The sequence below is a fragment of the Urocitellus parryii genome, chromosome X (assembly GCF_045843805.1).
Source record: "Urocitellus parryii isolate mUroPar1 chromosome X, mUroPar1.hap1, whole genome shotgun sequence".
NCBI classification, from domain to species: domain Eukaryota; kingdom Metazoa; phylum Chordata; class Mammalia; order Rodentia; family Sciuridae; genus Urocitellus; species Urocitellus parryii.
Window position 1 is genome coordinate 105547493 of NC_135547.1, and position 22095 is coordinate 105569587.

Consider the following 22095-nt stretch of genomic DNA (forward strand, 5'->3'; position numbering starts at 1 on the left):
ATTCTTTTAACTTTTGTTTATCATGGAAGGTTTTAATTTCATCTTCTAACCTGAAGCTTAATTTTGCCGGATACACGATTCTTGGTTGGAACCCATTTTCTTTCAGTGTTTGAAATATGTTATTCCAGGATCTTCTAGCTTTCAGAGTCTGTGTTGAGAGATCAGCTGTTATCCTGATTGGTTTACCCCTAAATGTAATCTGCTTCCTTTCCCTTGTAGCTTTTAAAATTCTTTCCTTATTCTGTATGTTGGACATCTTCACTATAATGTGTCTAGGTGTGGATCTCTTATGGTTTTGTACATTCGGCGTCCTGTAGGCTTCTAGGATTTGGGATTCTGTCTCATTCTTCAAGTCTGGGAAGTTTTCTCGTATTATTTCATTGAATAGGCTGTGTATTCCTCTGGTTTGGAGCTCTGTGCCTTCCTGTATCCCAATGACTCTTAAATTTGGTCTTTTGATATTGTCCCATATTTCTTGGATGTTCTGTTCATGGTTTCTTAGCAGACTTGCTGAGCTGTCTATGTTCTTTTCCAGTTGAAATACTTTGTCTTCATTGTCTGATGTTCTCTCTTCTAAGTGATCTACTCTGCTGGTAGTATTCTCAATTGAGTTTTTAAGTTGGTTTATTTTTTCCTGCAATTCTAGTATTTCTATTTGTTTGTTTTTTATTTCCTCTATCTCCCTGTGAAATTGATCTTTTACTTCCTGGATTTGTTTGTCAATGTGATCTTTCATTATCTGATTTTGCTGTCTCATGTCTTCCTTGAGACTCCAGATCATCTGAAGCATGTATATCCTGATCTCTCTATCTGACATTCCATCTGTTGCACCTATTACCTCTTCTAAAGTTGAGTTGACCTGCATTGCCTGTGGTCCTTTCTTTCCTTGTCTTTTCATACTGCTGGCGTTTCTTTCTGCTTGGTGAAACTGTTGTGTTTTGAAATTTTCCCTCTATTTATTTATATTGCTCTTGTATAGTTGAATAATCACCCTTGCAGGGCATGTAGTGGCTGTGATCCTCCTCCAATTGGTGTGATCCGTCTACCACGCTGGGAGGCCCTAGGTCTGCTCTGCTGGTCGGTCAAAGGTCCGCCTACCCAGCAGGCACGAGGGGCACCTCTATCACTCCGCAGGTTGCTGGGCCTAACCTCCCGATGGGTCAAAGGTTCGCCTAGCTTGCAGGGGGCTGCTCCCGGAGCGAGAGCTAGGCCTCCCGGGGGAGCCCGGATGGTGGAGGCCGACTGCCGGTTCAGGCGGGGTGGGCCAAGCCGCACTGGGTGCCGGCGGCTTGCAAACGCGGCTGGTATCAGCAGGACTTAACTCCTGCACCCGCTGCGGGGGCACCTTTATCGCCGAGTAGCTGCGGTCGCGTGGTTGGGACCCGGGCGGGTGGGGCCGCTTCTCCCAGGGCGAGAGCTGGGCCTCCCGAGGGAGCCCGGATGGCGGAGGACTGCCGGTTCAGGCGGGGCGGGCCAAGCCGCTCCGGGATCCCGCGGGTTGCAAAGGTGGCTGGCGTCTGCAGGACTTAACTTCTGCACCCACCGCCGGTTCAGGCGGGGAGGGCCAAGCCGCTCAGGGTTCCCGCGGGTTGCAAAGGTGGCTGGCGTCTGCAGGACTTAACTTCTGCACCCGCCACGTGGGCACCTTTATTGCCGAGTAGCTGTGGCTGCCTGGTTAGGAACCGGGCGGGTGGGGCCGCTTCTCCCAGGGCGAGAGCTAGGCCTCCCGGGGGAGCCCGTATGGCGGAGGACTGCCGGTTCGGGCGGGGCGGGCCAAGCCGCTCAGGGTTCCCGGGGGTTGCAAAGGTGGCTGGCGTCTGCAGGACTTAACTTCTGCACCCGCCACGTGGGCACCTTTATTGCCTAGTAGCTGTGGCCGCCTGGTTAGGAAGCGGGCGGGTGGGGCCGCTTCTCCCAGGGCGAGAGCTAGGCCTCCAGGGGGAGCCGCCTGCCGGAGCGGCTGATGGTTGGGGGACTAGACCTCTGTGCCCGCGTGGCCTTCCAAGATCCACTTCTCTGGGGTAACCTGTCACTTCGGGTAAACCTACCAGTTCACGGCAGCTCTCCTCTTAAGGAAGTTATGCTAGAAGTTCCTCCGTAGCTAGGCTGCAGCTGTTTCGATGAGTCTTTCATATCCCGTTAAAGTGGAGACGTTGGAGTCGCTGCTTCCTCGCCGGCCGCCATGTTGGATCCCCCTGGGCCTTATTTTTGACAGTATTTTGGAAGGAAACAAAAATCTGATTAGGAACGAAGGACATTGTCATTCAAAAATATTAATTCTAGATTTTATTTAATGCTTTAAGTTAATAACAGCAAGTTTTTTTCTATCATAATCATTATACTTATGACTAACTTCAGTTTGGAGCATTACATATTATTTCCAAACATATTATTGATTTAGTCTAGTAAATTGCTAGTAACCAAAAATGCATTAGTCTATACTTCTTATCTCTCTCTTCCAAAGAAAGGATGTGGATAGACAAGTCAGAAGCCATTATCCCTGCCTAATACTAGGTTTAGGGATGAGAGGAATGATAATTATGTTTTCTCTAAGCATATTAGGTATAACTGAAACCATGCAAGAATCCTTAAATTGATATAACAAAAGTAAAAAAGAAAATTTGAAATAAAGATAAGCTTACAATTAAAATTTAAAAACATTTATTTTCAGCATTTGTTAATTTTATCTATCAATATATTTACTAACAACAAATTGTTTGATATATATTCATTGTGATATGTATATGTGATATATATGTATATTAATGTACATATATATCAATGTATATATATGTATATTAATAACATTATTGGAAGACATTGAGTTATGATACAACTCAAGGCACTGAGAACACAATAGTAATCATAAGAGGTAAAGTCCCAGATCTCATGGAGCTTATATTCTGGAGTCACTGACAGCCAATAATAAAAAGACCACAAACAAGAAAAATAGCAAATAGGAATATAGATTTTAAAGAGACTGAAAGGTAGTATGTTAGAGTGGTTGAGGGGCTACTTTTCAACTTTGTGATCCAGGAAGGACTTTCAATGTTAGTATCATTTAGCTTGAGATTTGAATGACTGGAAGAAATCAGCATTTGCAGATAAGGATGAAGAGTATTTCAGGCAGTAGGAATAACCAGTCCAAAGGCCATAAAAGAGGGATAGGTCAGCTTGGTGGAGGGATCAAAAGGCCTATGGGACTGAAGAGTTGCAGGAGGGAAGCTTAGAGAGATAAGGCATGATATATGATTGAAATACAAGTAGGTACCTGATAATATATGCCAGCCTCAGTAAAGGTAAAAGATAAGGGCATTGAGTTCTAGATTGAGTTGAAGAAAAAGCCATAGAAGGCTTTAAGTAGGAGACCTATCAAGAAGGCATATTAGGGGCTAGGGCTGGGGCTCAGCCGTGTAGTGTTCTTCTCGCATGTGTGAGGCCCTGGGTTTGATCCTCAGCACCACATAAACAAATAAAAAGATATTGTGTCCATCTAAAACTAAAAAAAAAAAAAAAAAAAGAAGAAGGCATATTAGCTAAGCCATGGAATAAAGGGAGGACAGTTATTAGTGCATTGCAATATGCCAGATTTTAGTGTTTTAAACAAGGTAGTAGTTGTGTTTAGCCTTTTCTTTGTGTTTATTTTTAGTTCATTTTTTCCCTTTTTAACAGTTAAAATGATTTTTGCTTTGGAAATAGTAATCCTTGCTTTGTTCTTACAGGCACTACTTTTATACATCTAGAAACTGCTATTTCTCTTATAAACAATAATTATTCAAAATAATAAGATTTTTAGAAATGAGTAATAACATTCTCTCATTTTCACTGTGTCTAAAATCTTCACCAGTTTATTTAAAGGAGAAGCTCTCACTTTCTCAAACATTTTTTAAATGTGAACTGGGGCAATATACTTCTCCTCTGTGATCCTTGGTTTCAACTGATTTATACAACAATGACAGGTCTGTGAGACTAATACACCAATAAAAGATGCTGGTTGAGATATAGTTTGAAAAAGTAGTTTGTGAATGCAAAATTATTATAAAATGTAAAGAAAGATCATACTTAAAAATAACATTTTTTTCATAGGTTAAGTACTTTAACCATATCATATCAATTTGCATTCTCTCTCTCTCTCTCTCTCTCTCTCTCTCTCTCTCTCTCTCTATATATATATATATATATATATATATATATATATAATCCAACTCAAATTACCTCATTCATTTTTTTCAAAGAGTGTATTTAAGAATTTTTCTGCATGATCAGAATGATGAAAATTGCATTTGAAATTATTTTTTCACAATGAAGACATTTAAAATATGCACACAAAGAATTCAGTTAAAACATAAAAAATATTAATGGTTTTCCTTCCTTTCTTCCACTTTTTTTTTTAACTCCACTCTCATTTGATTCTTTCCTTCCTTTTTTTCTTTCCTCCCCAATTCTGGTACCCATGCATTTAAATTAATGATGAAGTGAAAACTAATACACTGAAAAAGTTTGTTAAAACATGCTATGAACTAGAATCACTATGCTGATATTGGTTACTCACGAATCTCTAAGCATGCCTATCACATGGAAATAAGAGAGTTAAGCGATACTGGTTTCATTAATCAAAACAAAACAATGAAAACAACCCAATGTCTGCTGACATTCTTCAGAAATCCTAAGTTAGAAAGAAGCTAAATGATTTTTGTTTTGTTTCCGTTTTATGTAGCATAATACCCTAAGGGTAGTAGGAGGTGAGGGAGAGAGAGGAAAAAGACAAAACTTCCAACTGTGGAAGTACAAGAAGACAACTGGTGTAGGGACAAGAGAAGATTTTCTTCTCTATGAATAAACTAATTAATTTGATTGAAAAATGCAACCTGCAGAGAGCAAAAGAGATTTACTGGCATTTCTACAAGGATTCATAAAGATAAGCACAGCAAGTTCCATCAACTTCTCTGATAATTGTGGTTAGGACATGCAGGGGAAAACTAAAACCTTTGTGCTGGTATGGGAAAAACATGAAACTAAGTCAGTAAGGAGGCCAAGTGAAGTTATGTTCTGGTTTATATCAGCAGGAGGAGTGATATGAATAGAATATGGGTAAAAACACAAGTGATAAAGTGGAAAGTCATTGGGAATTAACATCAACACATTGACTGGAGAGAAAACTATGTCTAACAAATATGGTTCATCTTTTTTCCCCCCAAATGTATGTTCCAATCTTGAAATGAAATAATATATGTGAGAGTGTATAGAGTAAAGGAGGAGCTGAACAAATGGTGAGTTGTTTTTCCCCAAATGAAGTGACTAACATATTACATATATGAATATATGAATGGATGGATGGATGAACCACACAATAAAATACTTCAGGTAGCTCTATGTTTGAACTGAATTTGTTGTAATTTTAAAGCTGCATAATCTCAACTCTTACTTGTAATATTATATCACAGTTTGGGAAGTCATTGATTTTCTTTTACTTCATCCAGTAATGTCAGAATGATAATTTCTTGCAGATCAAAGTGGCCCGAGGACTAGCAATATTAGCATTACCTGAGAACTTGTTAAAAACACACAGGCTTTGTTCTCAGTCTGATCTGCAGAATCAGAATCTGAAATTTAACAAGATCCTAGGTGATTCCTAAACATATTGATTTTGTGAAGCACTGAAATAGCTAAAATGATTACAAAATATTATATATTATATATATATAAATTATACATAATAATATAGTATATGTAATATATAGTTATATATACCATATACATATATAGAGAAAGATACATACATACATATATACATACATACATAGATACTGGTGATTGAACCCAGGGTTGCTTCACAATTGATCTACACTTTATATTTTATTTTACTTTTTAGTTTGTGACAGGGTGTTGCTAAATTGCTAGGGGTTCTCAATATGTTACTGAGGCTGGCCTTGAACTTGAACTTGAATTTGAACTTGATCTGCCTCAGACTCCCAAGTTGCTGGAATAATAGTGGTGCCCCACCATTCTTGGCATAAAATAGTATTAATCCAACCTCCTTTGTATACCTCTACTTACACACCTTCTCTCTATATTTTTCTATCAAGTAAGGTGGAACAAATATCTTATTTTTTCAGACGCTCCAGAAATTGTGCTAGTGATGTTTCATGCAGAGCATGTATTAATACCATTTCCCATAGGTAACTAATGGAATATGAAGACTCTGGAGCAAGAATATATAATAGATACAAGATAAGAGTATTGATAACATATTGCTGGCCTAATGAGAGGCAACAGTTATTTACATATTACCCTGGCATTTGGTCAAGTTGTAAATGGATATGGCCACAGTATCTTTTTTTTTCTGAAAACTCTGTTAATGTCAACAACTAATTCTGTTAATGTCAACATTCTTTTTTTTTACTAATATAAAGTATGTGTCTCTTACAGTTTAAATTATAAACAAGAAAGCCAAATCTCTAGAATTCATAGAAATGAGAGAGCAGCATTTTTGGCAGAATGTTCTCTCATAGATAATGATAATTACCAAATTAAGTTTAATCCCTATTTCATCCATCCAACTAACATTTATTACCTACCATAGTTCCAGTACTATGTTAGTTATTGAGTGAACAAGACAGATTCCATCTCTTATTGAACTTATATTCTATTGAAAGAAGACAATTTATATATATATATATATATATATATATATATATATATATATATACACACACACACACATATGATGTCATATTTGGTTAAATTATCAAAACGAAAATAAGGCAGAGGATAATGAGTGAAACATTGTTTAATATAAATAAAAGAAGGCCTCCCTGATGAGGTAGTATTTAAGAAGAGCCCTAAACAAAGGGAAGTAGAAAGCAATGCAGATAGTTAAGGCAATGGGAATATACAAGTGGAAATATTCTGAGAAAGGAGTGAGATAGGCATGTTAGAGAAACAATATACCCATCTGACAAATGGTAAAATGATTACATTCTGATTAAAAATGAGTAAAATTAATTTAATAAATGGTCTTAAAAAACAGATCTAATAGATGGTGACTTTTAAAAAAAAATTAATTGTAGATGGACACTATACCTTTATTTTATTTATTTATGTTTATGCAGTGCTGAGTATTGAACCCAGAGCCTCACACATGCCAGGCAAGCACTCTACCACAGAGCCACAACCCCAGCCTGAAGTTAGCATTTTTTTTGTAATCTTAATTCCAATATTTCTGATTGGAAAAGTGTCTGAATTATTGTATTGTTTCTTTATGCTTGGTTGATAATTAAGTTATTCTACTTATTCATTGAAGAAATATTTATCATGTGTCTAGCTGTGCCAGGCATTTTGCCAGATCCTATGTAGTGGCAAAATTAGTGAAGTTGAAAGTGGACTTCTATTGCCATATAAATGATTATAATCTCAGAGGGTCAACATTACCCATTCTCGTTAGAGGTAGTTTAAATAATCACCCAATCATTGTATCTTCGTAGTGGTCCTTGGTTTGTGATGACAATCTGTGAGTATCTTGATTCACTTTTTAAGTATTTAATCAAGAAGACTGAATTGAGGGTTGCCATAATGTATTTGCCACAAGAATCTTTTTCATCCAGCCATGTAGCTTCTTTATTATGTTACTGTTACTATTTTGAATTTATGTTTTCAAAATGCAAATGAATTTGTTCACATTTTGAAATTTAATCTTCCACTGGGTAGTTGAAGAATATTAGTAATCAAACTGTTACCAAGCAAAATGAATGAAGGAATAAAATAAATCGAGACTTTGAAAACAATGACACATTTTAAAATTTTCTCTCACAGAATCCTTTATAAAAACAATGTTATTTTCATATTCTATTATGAGTGAAAATAAATATTACTGCATGTTTAATGTCGGGGAAGATTGAAAATTTCATTTCCATGTGTAGGAAGAGGAATTTAGGTTCTTTTAAAAATATTTATTGTGAGGTTGTAGTTGGAAAACTTTGGCCTCTAAGATCATGTTACATGGTGTCACATAATGGTAACTATTATAATCATCAGGAATTTTCGAGAAATATAAATGGCCTGTTCTTGGTTTCTCCCTTGGCCTAAGATATCCATTAGTGGGAGAGGTAGTGTAATAGTGGTCCACTTCACCTTTTGAATGTATCCCTTGCTGCTTTTGTTAAAAGTGTCATTTTTTCTTCTTCTTCTCCCTTTCCCCATCCTTAACTTGGGAGCTGGGATCAAGATTACTCTGAGTTATCTGTTCTCCACAGGAAGGAGATGTCAAGGGGAGAACTAGGAAGTGACTATCTACCAAATTAACAAATGAATTTCACCTGGGATCCCCTGTAGTCAGGGGACACCTGGAATGTGGCCTTTGAATAGCTTCTTTAAAAACCCTCCGTTTTCCCTGCGGGGCAGAACCACAGCCTCTGGAATTGGAGTCCCCTGTGTTTCTCCTTTGCTAGCAAAGTAATAAAACTTCTTTTTCTTTTTTCTCAAAACCATGTCCTTGTTATTGTATTGGCATCAGGGATAAGGACCAAGCTTTCCATGACAGTAGTACTATAAAGAGGAGGATAGACACATTGCTTTTTTACAAAAATGCCTCCTATTTCAGTGTTTAAGTTTTCAGGGCACAAGAACAACATCCAACATCAGGCTTTGCAGCTGGGTCTTATAAAGAATGTCCAGGATTGGGAGGGAGGAGGATCTATTTGATGAGACATAATGGTACAAGAGGGTAGGAGGCATGAACTACCTCCACTGATGCTGAAGGCACACATTCAGAAATTTAATGTGGCAATATGAGGACAATGTTGATGCTGGTAGTAGTAATAAAATTATAGTAGAGTTAATAGTGGTGGTTAAAGTCTTACACATTTTAGGGACATTTTATCTACTTGTATTTTAGATTCAAAGTGTATATTTCATGGGGCATACATTGAACTTTGATAAATGTTACAACCTTGGGAGTTGAAAAACTAATGTGCTTGCTATGACCTATTCATTACTACCATACAACCAGAACACATTTATATACATTTGCATAAACATAACCAAAACTTTTCTTTTAAAAATTCAACATTTCATTCCTATTTTAAAGCAATGTTTGCATTTCTGTAACAGTGGTGATCTTCACCTTTTGAATAAACCCTTGGTTATTTTAGAAAGGACATGTTTTCTTTTTCTCTTCTCCTGCTCCCCCTTCCTAATTTGGAGTCAGGGAACAAGATGACCATTGAGTTATCTGTTCTGCACAGAAAGGAGATGTCAAAGGAAACTAGAAAGTGACTCTCTACCAAATAAACAAGTGAATTTCAACACACATCAGGGTGCACCTGGGACACCCTGTTAGGGCACACCTGGAATGTGGCCTTTGAAGAGCTTAAATTTTTATACCTTAATTTTTTTGTAATGTGGTGCTGAGGATGGAACTCAGTGCCAAGTCACACATACGAGGCAAGCACTCCACTACTGAGCTACAAGCCCAGCCCTTGAATAGCTTTTTTAAAAGCTCTCTCTTCTCCCTGATGGGCAGAACCATAGCTTCTGGGACAGGAGTCTCCTGTGCTTCTCCTTTGCTATTAAAGCAATAAACCTTCTTATTCCTTTTTCTCAAAATTGTGTCCTCATTATTAATTTGTCATGAATTGGCATTGGGGACAAGGACCAAACTTTCAGTATTATTTCTGGAATCAAATATATCATGTTTTCTAAATGCTCTATTTAATGATACACCTAACTATGTAAAATATTTGGTTATTCACTTTACATTGTAATCATGTTTGAAGGAGAAAGGGTCTCAGAATTATTGTGTTTTCTGTCATTAAAATAGAGCTTAGGCTGAGAACAACTATCTCAACAGTAGCAAATGTAATTGCATTTTGGTGTCAACAAAGTGTAAAATATCTGTTAATGACATCACTTTCTAAAATCCCATTGAATGATCCTCTTCTTTCTCCTGTTTTTTTTTTTTTGGTCATATTTTATAATTAGTGCCATAAAGAAAATGAAGAAGATAAATAAACTTCATTTCTACAAAATAAACCTTAGCATACATAGTATAGGATGATGGTGAAGCAGGCTCCAAGGCCAAATGCTTACCTCCTCTTGCTTGCCTTTTGGTTCATATAAACCAAAAGGCTAATTAGAGCTAATAAACTATCCTGCATGAGTAGGAATTATCATAATAATACCTCCATTATCTGACATAGAATATTATTTATCATAAAATTATATTTAAGTGTCAATTTTGCCAGGCCAAATTACTATTTAATAGATTATTTATGACCTCTATAGCATAGTTGATAAGTACAACAGTAATGACATAATTATGTGTCATATTCTGCCTCCATGTAATCTCCATACATCTGGTTCATGTTAACTCTGATATGCCATGATGACCAGACTCAACTCTCAAACATTTGCTAATTGTATCCAAAGGCTGAAGTGAAAATTATGGCTGATTCCTGAACACCAGCCCAGTTATTCTCAACCCTGGATGGTCATTAGAATCCCTGGCAGGAGATTTTTTTTTTCAAGTATCAATGCCTGGGCTCCATTCCCAGAAATTCTGATTGAACTGTTCTGTTCACAGGCTGGGACATCAGTTTGAAAAGTTCTCTCATTGATTCTAATGAACAGATTTTTTTTTTTCTTAAGGCATTATTTGCATAAATTCCACTAATCCATTTCTTCATGATAGTTGAAACTAAACCTGGTCTGAGACTCATATATTTTAATAATTTTCTTGATGGGGAAATGAAGCAAAAATCCAAACAAGGGTGTTAACATAGCTACATATTTAGCATATATTGGTGTTCTGGAAGCATCTAGTCGCAATTTAAATGATTGTTGAGTTAAAATCAAAACCATATGATCCAGCCATTGTAACCAGTTTGCTAAGCTTTTTGAATCATTTTCAATAAGTAAATATTTTTTTTAACTTTCATCAGTTTGATATTAGTTACTAATTGATGTATATTTGAAAGTAAAAAGTGCATTGAAAATTCAGTGTCTCTAATTCATACTGGTATTCCTCCAATAATTTATTTTGCCTGTGAGATATGTTAATTGAACACTGTTGGTAGTTCTTTTATAATGTAGACATTCAAAATAATATTTCACTCCCTTTAACTAGTTGTATTCTTATTTGAGAATAGCATATTAGCAGATAATAGTGAATTCTAGGAAATTGGGCCCAGGAACTGGTCTTCTTCCTAAAGAGTCCATACTTCTTGGTAATTTTTAATTATAATTCTCCAGGATTTACAAAGTCCATATATTTATACCTGTATTTGAATAGTGTCTAAAATATGGTTATATATTTTTTAATATTTTAAATAATTGTTTAAAAAATATTTTTAAGTTGTCAATGGACCTTTATTTTATTTATGTTTATGGGTGCTGAGGATCAAACCTAGTGCCTCATACATGCTAGGCAAACACTCTGCCACTAAGCCACAACCCCAGCCCTAATATTTTATATGATTTTATAACGAATTTATATAACGCTCAATAATTGCTATTAAGGCCATCAAATAATTGGCTAAAATTAATGAAAACAGATACCATTTTGCATTTACAAATTTGTCTAGAAAATTAAAATTTCAAAAAATTCTCTTCGTGTTTATTGTTAGATTCCTGATCCCAGGATATCATTCCTTATATTACAGGGTATAATGAAATGGTGTAAGTAAGGACTTAAATAATGGTTTGTAACTTTTGTCAGTCTATCTGTTGATTTAGAGTTGTGTGCTGTCCAATATTACAGCCACTAGCAATGTGTAGCTGAATTAAAATTATTATAATTAAATATAGTTACAAATTCAACTTCTTAGTTCACATTGACCCCACATGGCTAGTGGTAATCATATTTGATAGTGCAGAAAGAATATTGACATCATCATAGTGAATTCTTTTGGATAGCCCTGGTTAGAGAATGAATGCCTTTTTATATACATCTAACAGAGTTTCTATAAAACATATCCAGTGTTCCCATTGACTCCCTTCCTGTGCATATAGATATATTCCCATAGTAGGGTGTCAGCTAAGAGACAAATCTCTAGTAAATATTTTTAATATTTATTTTTTAGTTGTAAACAATACCTTTATTTTGTTTATGTATTTTTTATGTAGTGCTGAGGAATAAACCGAGGGCCTCTCATATGCGAAATGAGTGCTCTACTGCTGAGCCACAACCCCAGCCCTCTAGTAAAATTGTTTGAAAAATGGTATTCCCTAGATTGCCTTTTATTGCAACTAACAAAAACCCAACACACAGAGTGCATTATACCAGTATTCCTTAATGTGTGATATATAGACTAACCCCATAGGCATCCCTTGGGAACTTAGAAAAGTGAACCTCAGGCCCCATCATAAATCTGCTAACTTAGAATTTGTATTTAGACATACTGCATGTGGTAAAACCTTACTGATGTCTACTATGTTATAGAACAATAAATTCACAGGTGGGGTGACTCTAGGGACCATTAAGTCTCTAACTCCATGTTGTCCAAGTCCCAGGTTATTTTAGTCTATTTTGTTAGCTTTCTCTGTCCTTAGATGATCCTAGTGAGTGGAAGTTGGTTGCAGCAGTTCCTAGTATCATATCCTGCCATACTTCTGCTTTCAGGTATTGTCAGGATCATCTCCTGCCCTGCACTGTTTTATCCCAATTCCACTATCTCACTGTCATATATGTATAATCCATTTTCTTTTTGCTTTTATTCCCCTTCTACATGATCACTTGAAAAAAATAAAAGGAAATCAAGAAAAATGAAAACTTATTTTTTGTAGGTGAAAGGTAGATTTTCTGTGTGAATTTGATGATTTTTCACAAATTTATTTGCATCTTTAGAATGTTGGAAATGTAGAACTTGTCATTTCAATCATATTTTAAGTTGATCAGTACTGAAATTATCTTTTCTATGGACTAAAAATCTAAAATATTAGTGATTTGTATGGCCCCAACTAATACAGTATTATTTCCATGACAAAGTAAAATAAAAGTTTAGAGCACAGACTTGGATCACAAATAGTTTCCAATTTTTATACTGGTTTCAAATGCCACTCTGTCACCTTTTGCAAGTTTCTAAGACTTTTGAATTTCCAGTGTCCTTAGTAATAAATTAACAATAGTATAATATACCTCAGTTGGTGGTAAAGAGGAACAAATATGGTAATTCAATATTTGCCAAACACTTGCCAATTATGTTACACTTTCCTAATTTTTTTATTGTCAGCACCTTTTTTTATCATTATATATTTAATAATTTTCCTTAAATTGACTGATTTACTTTCTAAATCATAAAATTGAGAATATAAAATTTATGTACACTATATGTACCTAAAGCATATATATATATATATATATATATATATATATATATATATAATGTAAAACATTAAAATAATTTCCCTAATTTGTTTTATTGTGCCATCAAAACTATTTATTCTACTTTATTTTTTTTTAGTTGTAGGTAGACACAATACTTTTGTTTTATTTATTTTTTTATGTGGGGCCGAGGATCAAATCCAGTGTCTCATGCATGTGAGGCAAGCACTCAACCACTAAGTTATAGCCCTAGCCCCCAAAACTATTTTAAAAACTACAACTAAAATGCATACCGTTGTTTAGGAATCACTGAACTACTACATATAAAATATTTAATGGCAAGGTCATCACACCAAAGTGTTGAGTAAACATTAGCCAATTTATTTTAATATTGCATTCATGATATTTTAACCTAATGGTTAGTTTTCCCCTCCCTGAAGTTACCCCTTCTTTCACACCTGGCAAACAGGATCATGGTGTTTTGAGGGCTCCTAATCTGACCTTTTCATAGCACCCTCTCATGTTTACTACTTCTTCTGGCCTGCCTTGCCGTGGGAAACTCACTACTCCCTTCTTGCTGCTCATCCAGAGACCTGTGGCCTGTAATTCACATGCATTTATTGATGCTCTTTCTTTAGAGGCCTCAGGGAGGAAGAAAGCACAGCAACTTTTACTACCTGATAATTTGTTTCATGTAGCCCCAACATAGAAAGCAATAAAGACTGTTCAAACATTACTGGTTAATTAGGGTATCTAAGAAAACAATAATGAAAAAGCAAAAACTGTTTTGAATGTTATCTTAAACATAATTGTTCCTGTAATCCCAAGAAAAATTGTAGAAAGTTAAATTCTTTTCAGAGGTTCCCCGGGTGGATATTATTGTTTTTCTAAATTTGTCATACCCACCAGTGAATTTTCCTTTCAGAGGATGATCTTGTCATATTGTAATTGTTGATTTATCTATTCCTTTAAGATTCTCCAGGCTATTCAAAGACGAGTATAGGTTTTTTTGTTTGTTTCTTTTGGATACCCGAGATTGACTCAGGGGCACTCAACTGTCCAGCCACATCCCCAGCCCTTTATTTGTGTGTTTTATTTAGCGACAGGATCTCACTGAGTTGCTTAGTGCCCCACTTTTGCTGAGGTTGGCTTTGAACTTGCGAACCTCCTGCCTCAGCCTCCAAAGCAGCTGGGATTATAGGCGTATGCCACTGTACCCTATGAGGATAGGTATTTTCTTTGCCCATGCCTAACAAATAGGAGTTTCATGCATACATACAGAACTCAGTAAATACTTGTTGAATGAAATATCTATGTATAAGCTAAAATGTAAATGACATTCTTAAATGAATTCTGTTGTTAACTCTAATAAAACATATGTGTTAGACTAGAAACTTTTATTCAAGTGTAAGTAATACTGTGGGTTCGTTTTTTAAGTCTTGAAATGTGAAAGTTTTTAGCTTAACATAATGACAAACTGAGCAGGAAAAAACAACAAAAACATGTTATGATACTGCATCCAGTATTCATGAAATTTTATTCTCATAGAATCTTATTATCTGGTCCATTCTCAAATGATAGACTAAAACAACAAAGTAAAAGATTTATTTACATAACTTGTGATACTGGGATGGTATTCATTGTCTAAGAGGTTTAAACAACAACTTTCAGTTTTCCTTTCACTTAAATGGATGTTTCATCTCTGTTTCCATAAAAAGAAAATGTCTACATTTCTGTCTGATATCCATGTGCCTCAGGATATTTGTGCCTCTAATATGTAAATGGTTCAATCAAAATAATTTTATAGACTCCTTTATGAATATATTTTGCATTAATGTGCCAATTAATGAAAATTTCTAGTAAATATTCCATAAATAAGAGTAATAAATTTCTAATTAAAATTGCACCTGCTTATAGGATCAGTATTCAATATATTGTACTTTCAAAAATGCTTTAAATATGACTTTTTTAAAAAATGGAAAATAATATTTACCTTAAAATCAATGTTAGTATTTCTCATTTGAGTCTTAAGTTTTTGTTCTATCAGTGGATGAACTTATGCCATATTTGTATTTTCATCCTCACTATAAAATTGTGTAATTGACAGGCAAGGTATTATTTCATGTTCCTGATGCTGGATATGTAATTGAGAAGGTTTAAGAATGTGGTCTATGGGCTGGGGATGTGGCTCAAGCGGTAGCGCGCTCGCCTGGCATGCGTGCGGCCCGGGTTCGATCCTCAGCACCACCTACGAACAAAGATGTTGTGTCCTCTGAGAACTAAAAAATAAATATTAAAAAATTTCTCTCTCTCTCTCTCTCCTCTCTCACTCTCTCTTAAAAAAAAAAAAAAAGAATGTGGTCTAGGGTTTATCACTGGGCTATGAACCTAGGCCTTTGGACTTTAAATTCTTTGCATAGTCCATTATTTCCTGTGTCATTGAAAAAAAATTCTTTGTCTATTTCTGCATAACAAATGACTTTAAATTTTAGTGTCTTAAAATAATAAATTATAATTTCACTATTATCTTATAAATCAAGAAAATAGGCAGGGTTCAGGCAGGTTATTCCTCTGCTTCCAGTGATGAAGCTGGGATTACTCCTTGGGCTGCATTCAGCTGGAAACTTACTTCTAAGATAGCATTTCATATTCTAGGGTCATCCTGTACATGGTCACTAATCATTTAGTACTTTAGCCTTGTCTCTATTATAGCATGGAATCTGGGCTCTAAAAGAAAATAAAAATCCTGTCATTTCTCTTACAGCCTAAATTTAGAACTGGTTCATTGTCAATTCTATTCCATTGTATTGGCCAAAATAAGTCAGGGATGAGGAAAGGTTGATCACTGGATATAAAGTTATGGTTAGATAGAGTAAGAAATTCTGAAGTGCTGTAGCACAGCAGGGTGACTAGAAATAATAATCTTAAAAAAATAACATTTCAAAAAGATAGAAGAAAGGATTTGGGGAGCTGGGGTTGTAGCTCAAGGCAGAGCCCTTGCCTAGCATGTGTGAAGCCCTGGGTTCTATCCTCAGCACCACATAAAAATAAATAAATTAAATAAAGATATTGGGTCCATGTACAACTAAAAAAATATTTTAAGAAAGGATTTTGAAAGTGTTTGCCATAATCAAATGATAAAGTTAGGAGAACAAAAGTTTTACCTGATTTAAAGGTTATTAAATGTATGCATGTACTGAAATATCACACAGTTCCTCATATGTAAAATTTTAATATTTTTATGTATGAGTTTTAAAAGAAATTGATTTAACTTTAAAAATAATGATTTGTGGCCATCTTCAACCACCACACATACTAAATAATGGGATTTTTTTTCCTAATGGGAAATATTTTTTCAAATAGATCATAAATAGGATTTTAATAAAAAGATATATTACTGATTCAATTACCAAATATTGTTCACACTTTAGTTAGCATATGCATGCTTTGTTAACTATGGGAATCTTTCTGGAAATTGGGATGTATGATCTCTAATAAGCCTGAGAAATGATAGTTTCAGAGGTGATTGATAATGAGCTTTACTTATGCCATTCTTAATGTCCAAAAGATACTGAAAATTTTGAGTATGCCATAAATTATAAATATCAACTGTCTTACCTTGTTACATGTTTGCTAAAAATAATTTGCTTTACTAGAGGTAATAATAGACTTTTTTCAAATTTTCAGTTTACATAAAGTTCTAATGGATCTCCAGAATCAGAAACTGAAAGAGTTAAATGACTGGCTGACAAAAACAGAAGAGAGAACAAGGAAAATGGAGAAAGAGCCCCTTGGACCTGACCTTGAAGACCTAAAATGCCAAGTACAACAACATAAGGTTAGCATATTGTATGCTATGTGTTTTCTACTATAAAACAAGCGTGGTATGTATATGTGTATTACATACACATATAAACACACAAGTCATGATTTATAGACAAGAAAGAATTAAAGCTTCAAATCAACAATAGTTAAAAATAAATTTTGCCAAGTATGTTTTGTAATCTTTGTTGCTATGGTTTAAATAGGACCCTGTAAAATTCAGTTGCCAATATGATAGTAGTAAACTGTGGGGCCTTTAAGAATTATCAGACTATGAAGGTTCTTCCCAGGTGAATGGGATTATGACCCTTATAAAAGAAGCTTCATGAGCATTTGGCAATTGTTTGCCCTTCCACGAGAGGACTCAGCAAGAAGATTCAACAGATGCTAACACCTTGATTTTTGGACTTCCCAGCCTTTAGAACTGTAAGAAAATTAATTTCTATTCTTTGTAAGTTACCCAATCTTAAGTATATTCCTTATAGAAACACAAAAAGAGCAAGATACTACTTTGTCAAATACAACATAACTAGGATTTCAGTATTTAAAAAACATCAAACTTATTTCTGGGACAGAATAATGCAGGGTATATGACCTACTAAAATTTTGGTTTCAGGGGACAGTTTCTGTAGGAACTACCTTCAATGCACATTTGAATATTTAAAATATTTTAACATATTTTTACCTTCAATTTGTAGTTATTTAGAACTTGCCAAATCTGAAGACAAACTGAGGATCTGTAACATTGCTTTCCTGTAAAATAGAACATTTTAATTTTAATATTTCTGTCATAGCTCTCTTCAATTTATAATTTTAAGTTGTCTGAAGGCATTTGTTGTTTCTGTGATTAAGATTTCTACAAAACTATTCTGAACCAGAATCTGAGTGTGCTTCATTTTAAGAAACACTATAAAATGTTAAATGTAGCTCTGAGTTTTATGGTTGGAATAGGGCATTGCCCAGTTTGTGAGGACACACTTGCAAATAAAATCTTGTTGACTGCCCCATGATTAAGGACACTACACTTAGCAAATAAAAATACAAGAAGTCTAGGTACATTTGAATTTTGGATAAACAATCAACATGTTTTAAAAGTTTATTTCCCCAGTTTTTCATTGCTTATTGGAAATTCACTTTTTTTTACTGGGTATCCTTTATTTTATGTGGCAATTCTCAGGATCCAAGTTTCTTAGATATAAGGGAATGTCTGCACCCTTAACTCATGCCTCCTAAAGCCATATTTTCTCCAACTTAATTTCCTCATTTTATAATGATTTGTCAGATCTAGCTTCACAGTTCTTCCATGAAGACAAAAGATACATGATTTTTAATTATTTAATAAGCTACACATTTCGTTAATAAATGGAGCTGGTTCTTGTTATTACTGCCCATAAAGCAGTTTACTGGTTACAGCAGTTTAGGATGAAGCATTTAAGAAGAAGTGGAGATATGGTAATCAGGGGGGGGAAGCATCAAATCTATTATAATTATCACATGGATGTTGTTAGTGATGTTAATTGCCTTATATCTTAATTGAACATCTGAGGAAGGAAGGAAGGAAGATCACTCTGGTGCTAGTTCTCTAATTGTACCATTTTCCTTGTGTGGATCATGCACTCTTCTTGTGGACCATTGTCTGTCCTCTTCTTTTTGGCCTGTGTTGGAAGTTTTATGTACAGAATTTGGGGATATGCCAATGGACTCATTATGTCTGAGAGTGTTACTGAGATGTAAAAGCATCTCTGCCAATTTAAGTGTGGACAGGAAGTAGTTGTAGCACTGCCAGTGCTGCCTTAACCTATGATTGATGGCAGTTGATAGATAAATCCCGTGGAATCCATATACCATGGTGGGATAATTCTAAGGTGTGTTCCTCATAGTCTCTTACATATTCATCAGCAAGACTGAATTCCAGTTGTCCACAGAGTAACTTCCTTCAAATTATTACACTTTCATAATGCATTATGAAATCAACTCCCAAATACACTGTTTCAATATTTTTCCTTCATGATCTGTTTTAGAGGAATCTAACTTAAGACAGCCTTCTTGCCCTAGAAATTGGGTTTGTAGCACTAACTAAATTTGTGATTTTTCTGAAACCACTAAGTCACTCAGGCTCTAAATATCTTCACTTAGGAAATAAGTGTGTTGAGCTAGTTGGTTTCTGTTTTTCCTGCCATTCGAAGTTTTAATGTGTTTAATTTGGGAATATGAAGCATTTCATGAAAATGCAAGATGAGCACTGTAACATTGATCTTCAGAAGGCGGGGTGCAGATGCTGAATGCTGGGAATATAAAGGGAGAGCCATGAAGAAGGGCTCCAAAAGATAAGTGTGAATAAATTAAAGCAACTCCAAGGAAAGGTCTTAGCTTGCCACTCTGAAAAGACTCTTTATTAAGGTTAGACAGGCCATCCAGTATCTTAATATTCTGACAATTACCTGGAATGTTTTGTACTTTTCTCCAGAAGATATAAAGTGAATGGAATGGAAAATATTTGACTAATATTGCCATAAAATTTGAATAGATTGTCCATTATTTCAAAACATGCTGCTTCTGATGAGTATGAAATTGCATTGAAGAAAATAATTTGAAACAAAAAAAAATCCAAAGGATCATATGCAAGCTGATTATGAAACATTTTACATCCAGTACTTATATTCATATAAAGTGTATAATGAGAAGAGAAGCAATTGGTTTGCTGGCTCAGTGAGGCTAACTCCTATCTCTAACCATTCAAATACACTTAAGGATGCATTAGTTTTTATAAAATTAAGACAAGAAGCTGGGTGTGGTGGTGCAGGCATTGGGAAACTGAAGGAGGAGGAACACATGTTTCAGTTAGCCTGGGCAACTTAGACCCTATCTCAAAATAAAAATATCTAGGGATGTAGCTCAGAGTACAATGTCCTTGGGTTAAGTCTCCAGTATCACAAAAAAGAAAAAAAAGACACATAGTCCATAAAAATTCTGACAGTTGGTAGCAATATTCTTCTGTTACTTGGAACTAATTTTGGTGAGAAGAAAATTATTTAATTCAATCTAAATTTAAAATTAAGTTGATACACTGATTTTATCATCACACATTAAATGCATATATCAAACTATCTTACTGTTGTGTATAAATATGTACAATTGTGTCAAAGATAAATTGAATTTATATATATTATGAAATATGTATATGAAAAGTATACATTTTTAAAACTCTTAGTTTTCATGTTTCATAAAATGAAAGAAGATTAACCTTCTTGGGCAAATGAGTTCAAACTAAAGCCTTACTTAAATAGTTGATTCACTTTGCTGCTTTTTGTTGTTGCTGTTATTGTTGTTGTTTTGTTTGTTCCTCTCCCACCATTTAAAACTTGTAAATCGAGGGAAATGGGGAATTTCTCTTTCTGGCAACAAAATACATCAGTAACATAAAGCTACTTCAAAAGGTATCTGCCCTCTGCTACATCAGTTCCAACCTAATATAAGATTTCAGTTATTTGATTTTTGTGTAGATAGACTTAAAATCATTAAGTCATCCCCCATTTTCTTACAATGATTATAGATGGTAAAATTAAAGACACAGGTTTTGTTTGTTGAAATTGATTTAAATTCTTCTCATACCAGAGGGCACATGCTCCCTTACTCAAATGAAGAGCAAGATAAAAATATTTGCAAATCTAAGTACACTGTGAATATTACAGATATGCTCCTGTATGTTCTGTGACAGGATCCTTTGCTATCTTCATTTCAACAGCATTTTATTATGGGGCATGTTAGAAATTCAACCACTGTGAAATGACATGAGGATAAGTCAGTTTTACTGAATCTGCCAATTAGGGAAGATAAGGTAATTGATCCTATATTGGCAGTTTTTATTAACTCTGGGTAACGGTGAGAATTTGGGGGCTGCAAACTTTGGAAGAAATTATTCAGTTTTTATAACTATTGTTTTAGAGAGAATTTTAGAGGTTTTATTTAGATTTAAGGTACCCAAGAGTGATTCTCTCTGGGGAGTGAACATATTGAACCTCATGTTCCCTGTGGGAAAAAAAAGCTAAATAATCCTGGCAGGTATAATCCTGCCAAAGGATCTGACATTTTATTTTATTCCATTGCATTCCATTCTGTATCACTGAACAAACATTCATTAAAATACATAGGTGCTTTGAAGAGTACTAAGATCATCCATATATAAAATCTTCCCCAAGAAACTCATATTCTAATACATCAGGTAAAGACTTAAAACACATGTGGAATATGGCAAATGGCATTAGAGTTAAAAATGGCAATTTGGTTGAGCAGAGGACATGAGGTGGGAAAATGCAAGATAGAGCATTTGCTTGGATCACATGTTGAGTTTAAATTCACACCATATGCTTAATACTGGAGAATTAAAGCACAATTATGGAGGGTATTGTATACATTTGTAATTGTCCTATGTGTGGCAGGGTACTATTGTTAAACTGAAGAGTAACAATTTAGGACAATTTATTTTTTAGGAAGATATGACTTGTAAAATACCAGAGCATGGAGAAGCAGCAATCAGGAGATAGGATAGGACAATATTGCAGAAGGCACATGAGGCTGAATAAAGGTAGTTCAATAAAAAACTGAACAGGTGTTAAGCATTTTGGAGCTCAGCAGCTGAGCCAACAGAGTTGGACTTATAGAATGAGTAAAGAGCTTGAAATAATAGATTGAGTCTGGGCAAGTGGGAACCCAGAGTTGAGATTAGTAAAGTAGGCAATGTAAGAGAGAAATGAAGTACTTTGGAGAAGGATGAGTGATTCATTTCAGCCCAAGAATGCCATAGAATCAAGTAGTGCTTTTAGTGCCTAGCAAGCTTTTTCCTATCTTCAGTAAGATTCAAATTACATATCTTAGTTATTGCTATAAAGTTCCATTTTGTTTCCTATCTTTTGCCCCTGTAAGTGCTTAATGAAAGTCTGATGGTTATGGAAGTA

The 22095-nt window shown here is 35.0% G+C and overlaps 1 protein-coding gene across 3 annotated transcripts in view; it reads left to right on the forward strand.

Annotated features, from left to right (window-relative positions):
- The window catches only part of Dmd (dystrophin), a 2014880-nt gene that overhangs the window by 528698 nt on the left and 1464087 nt on the right, over window positions 1-22095 (forward strand). For all 3 annotated transcript variants that reach the window (XM_077794046.1, XM_077794047.1, XM_077794048.1), the window contains one exon: window positions 17006-17156. In XM_077794046.1, the coding sequence (XP_077650172.1) occupies window positions 17006-17156 (151 nt within the window). The remainder of the gene's footprint in view (window positions 1-17005; window positions 17157-22095) is intronic.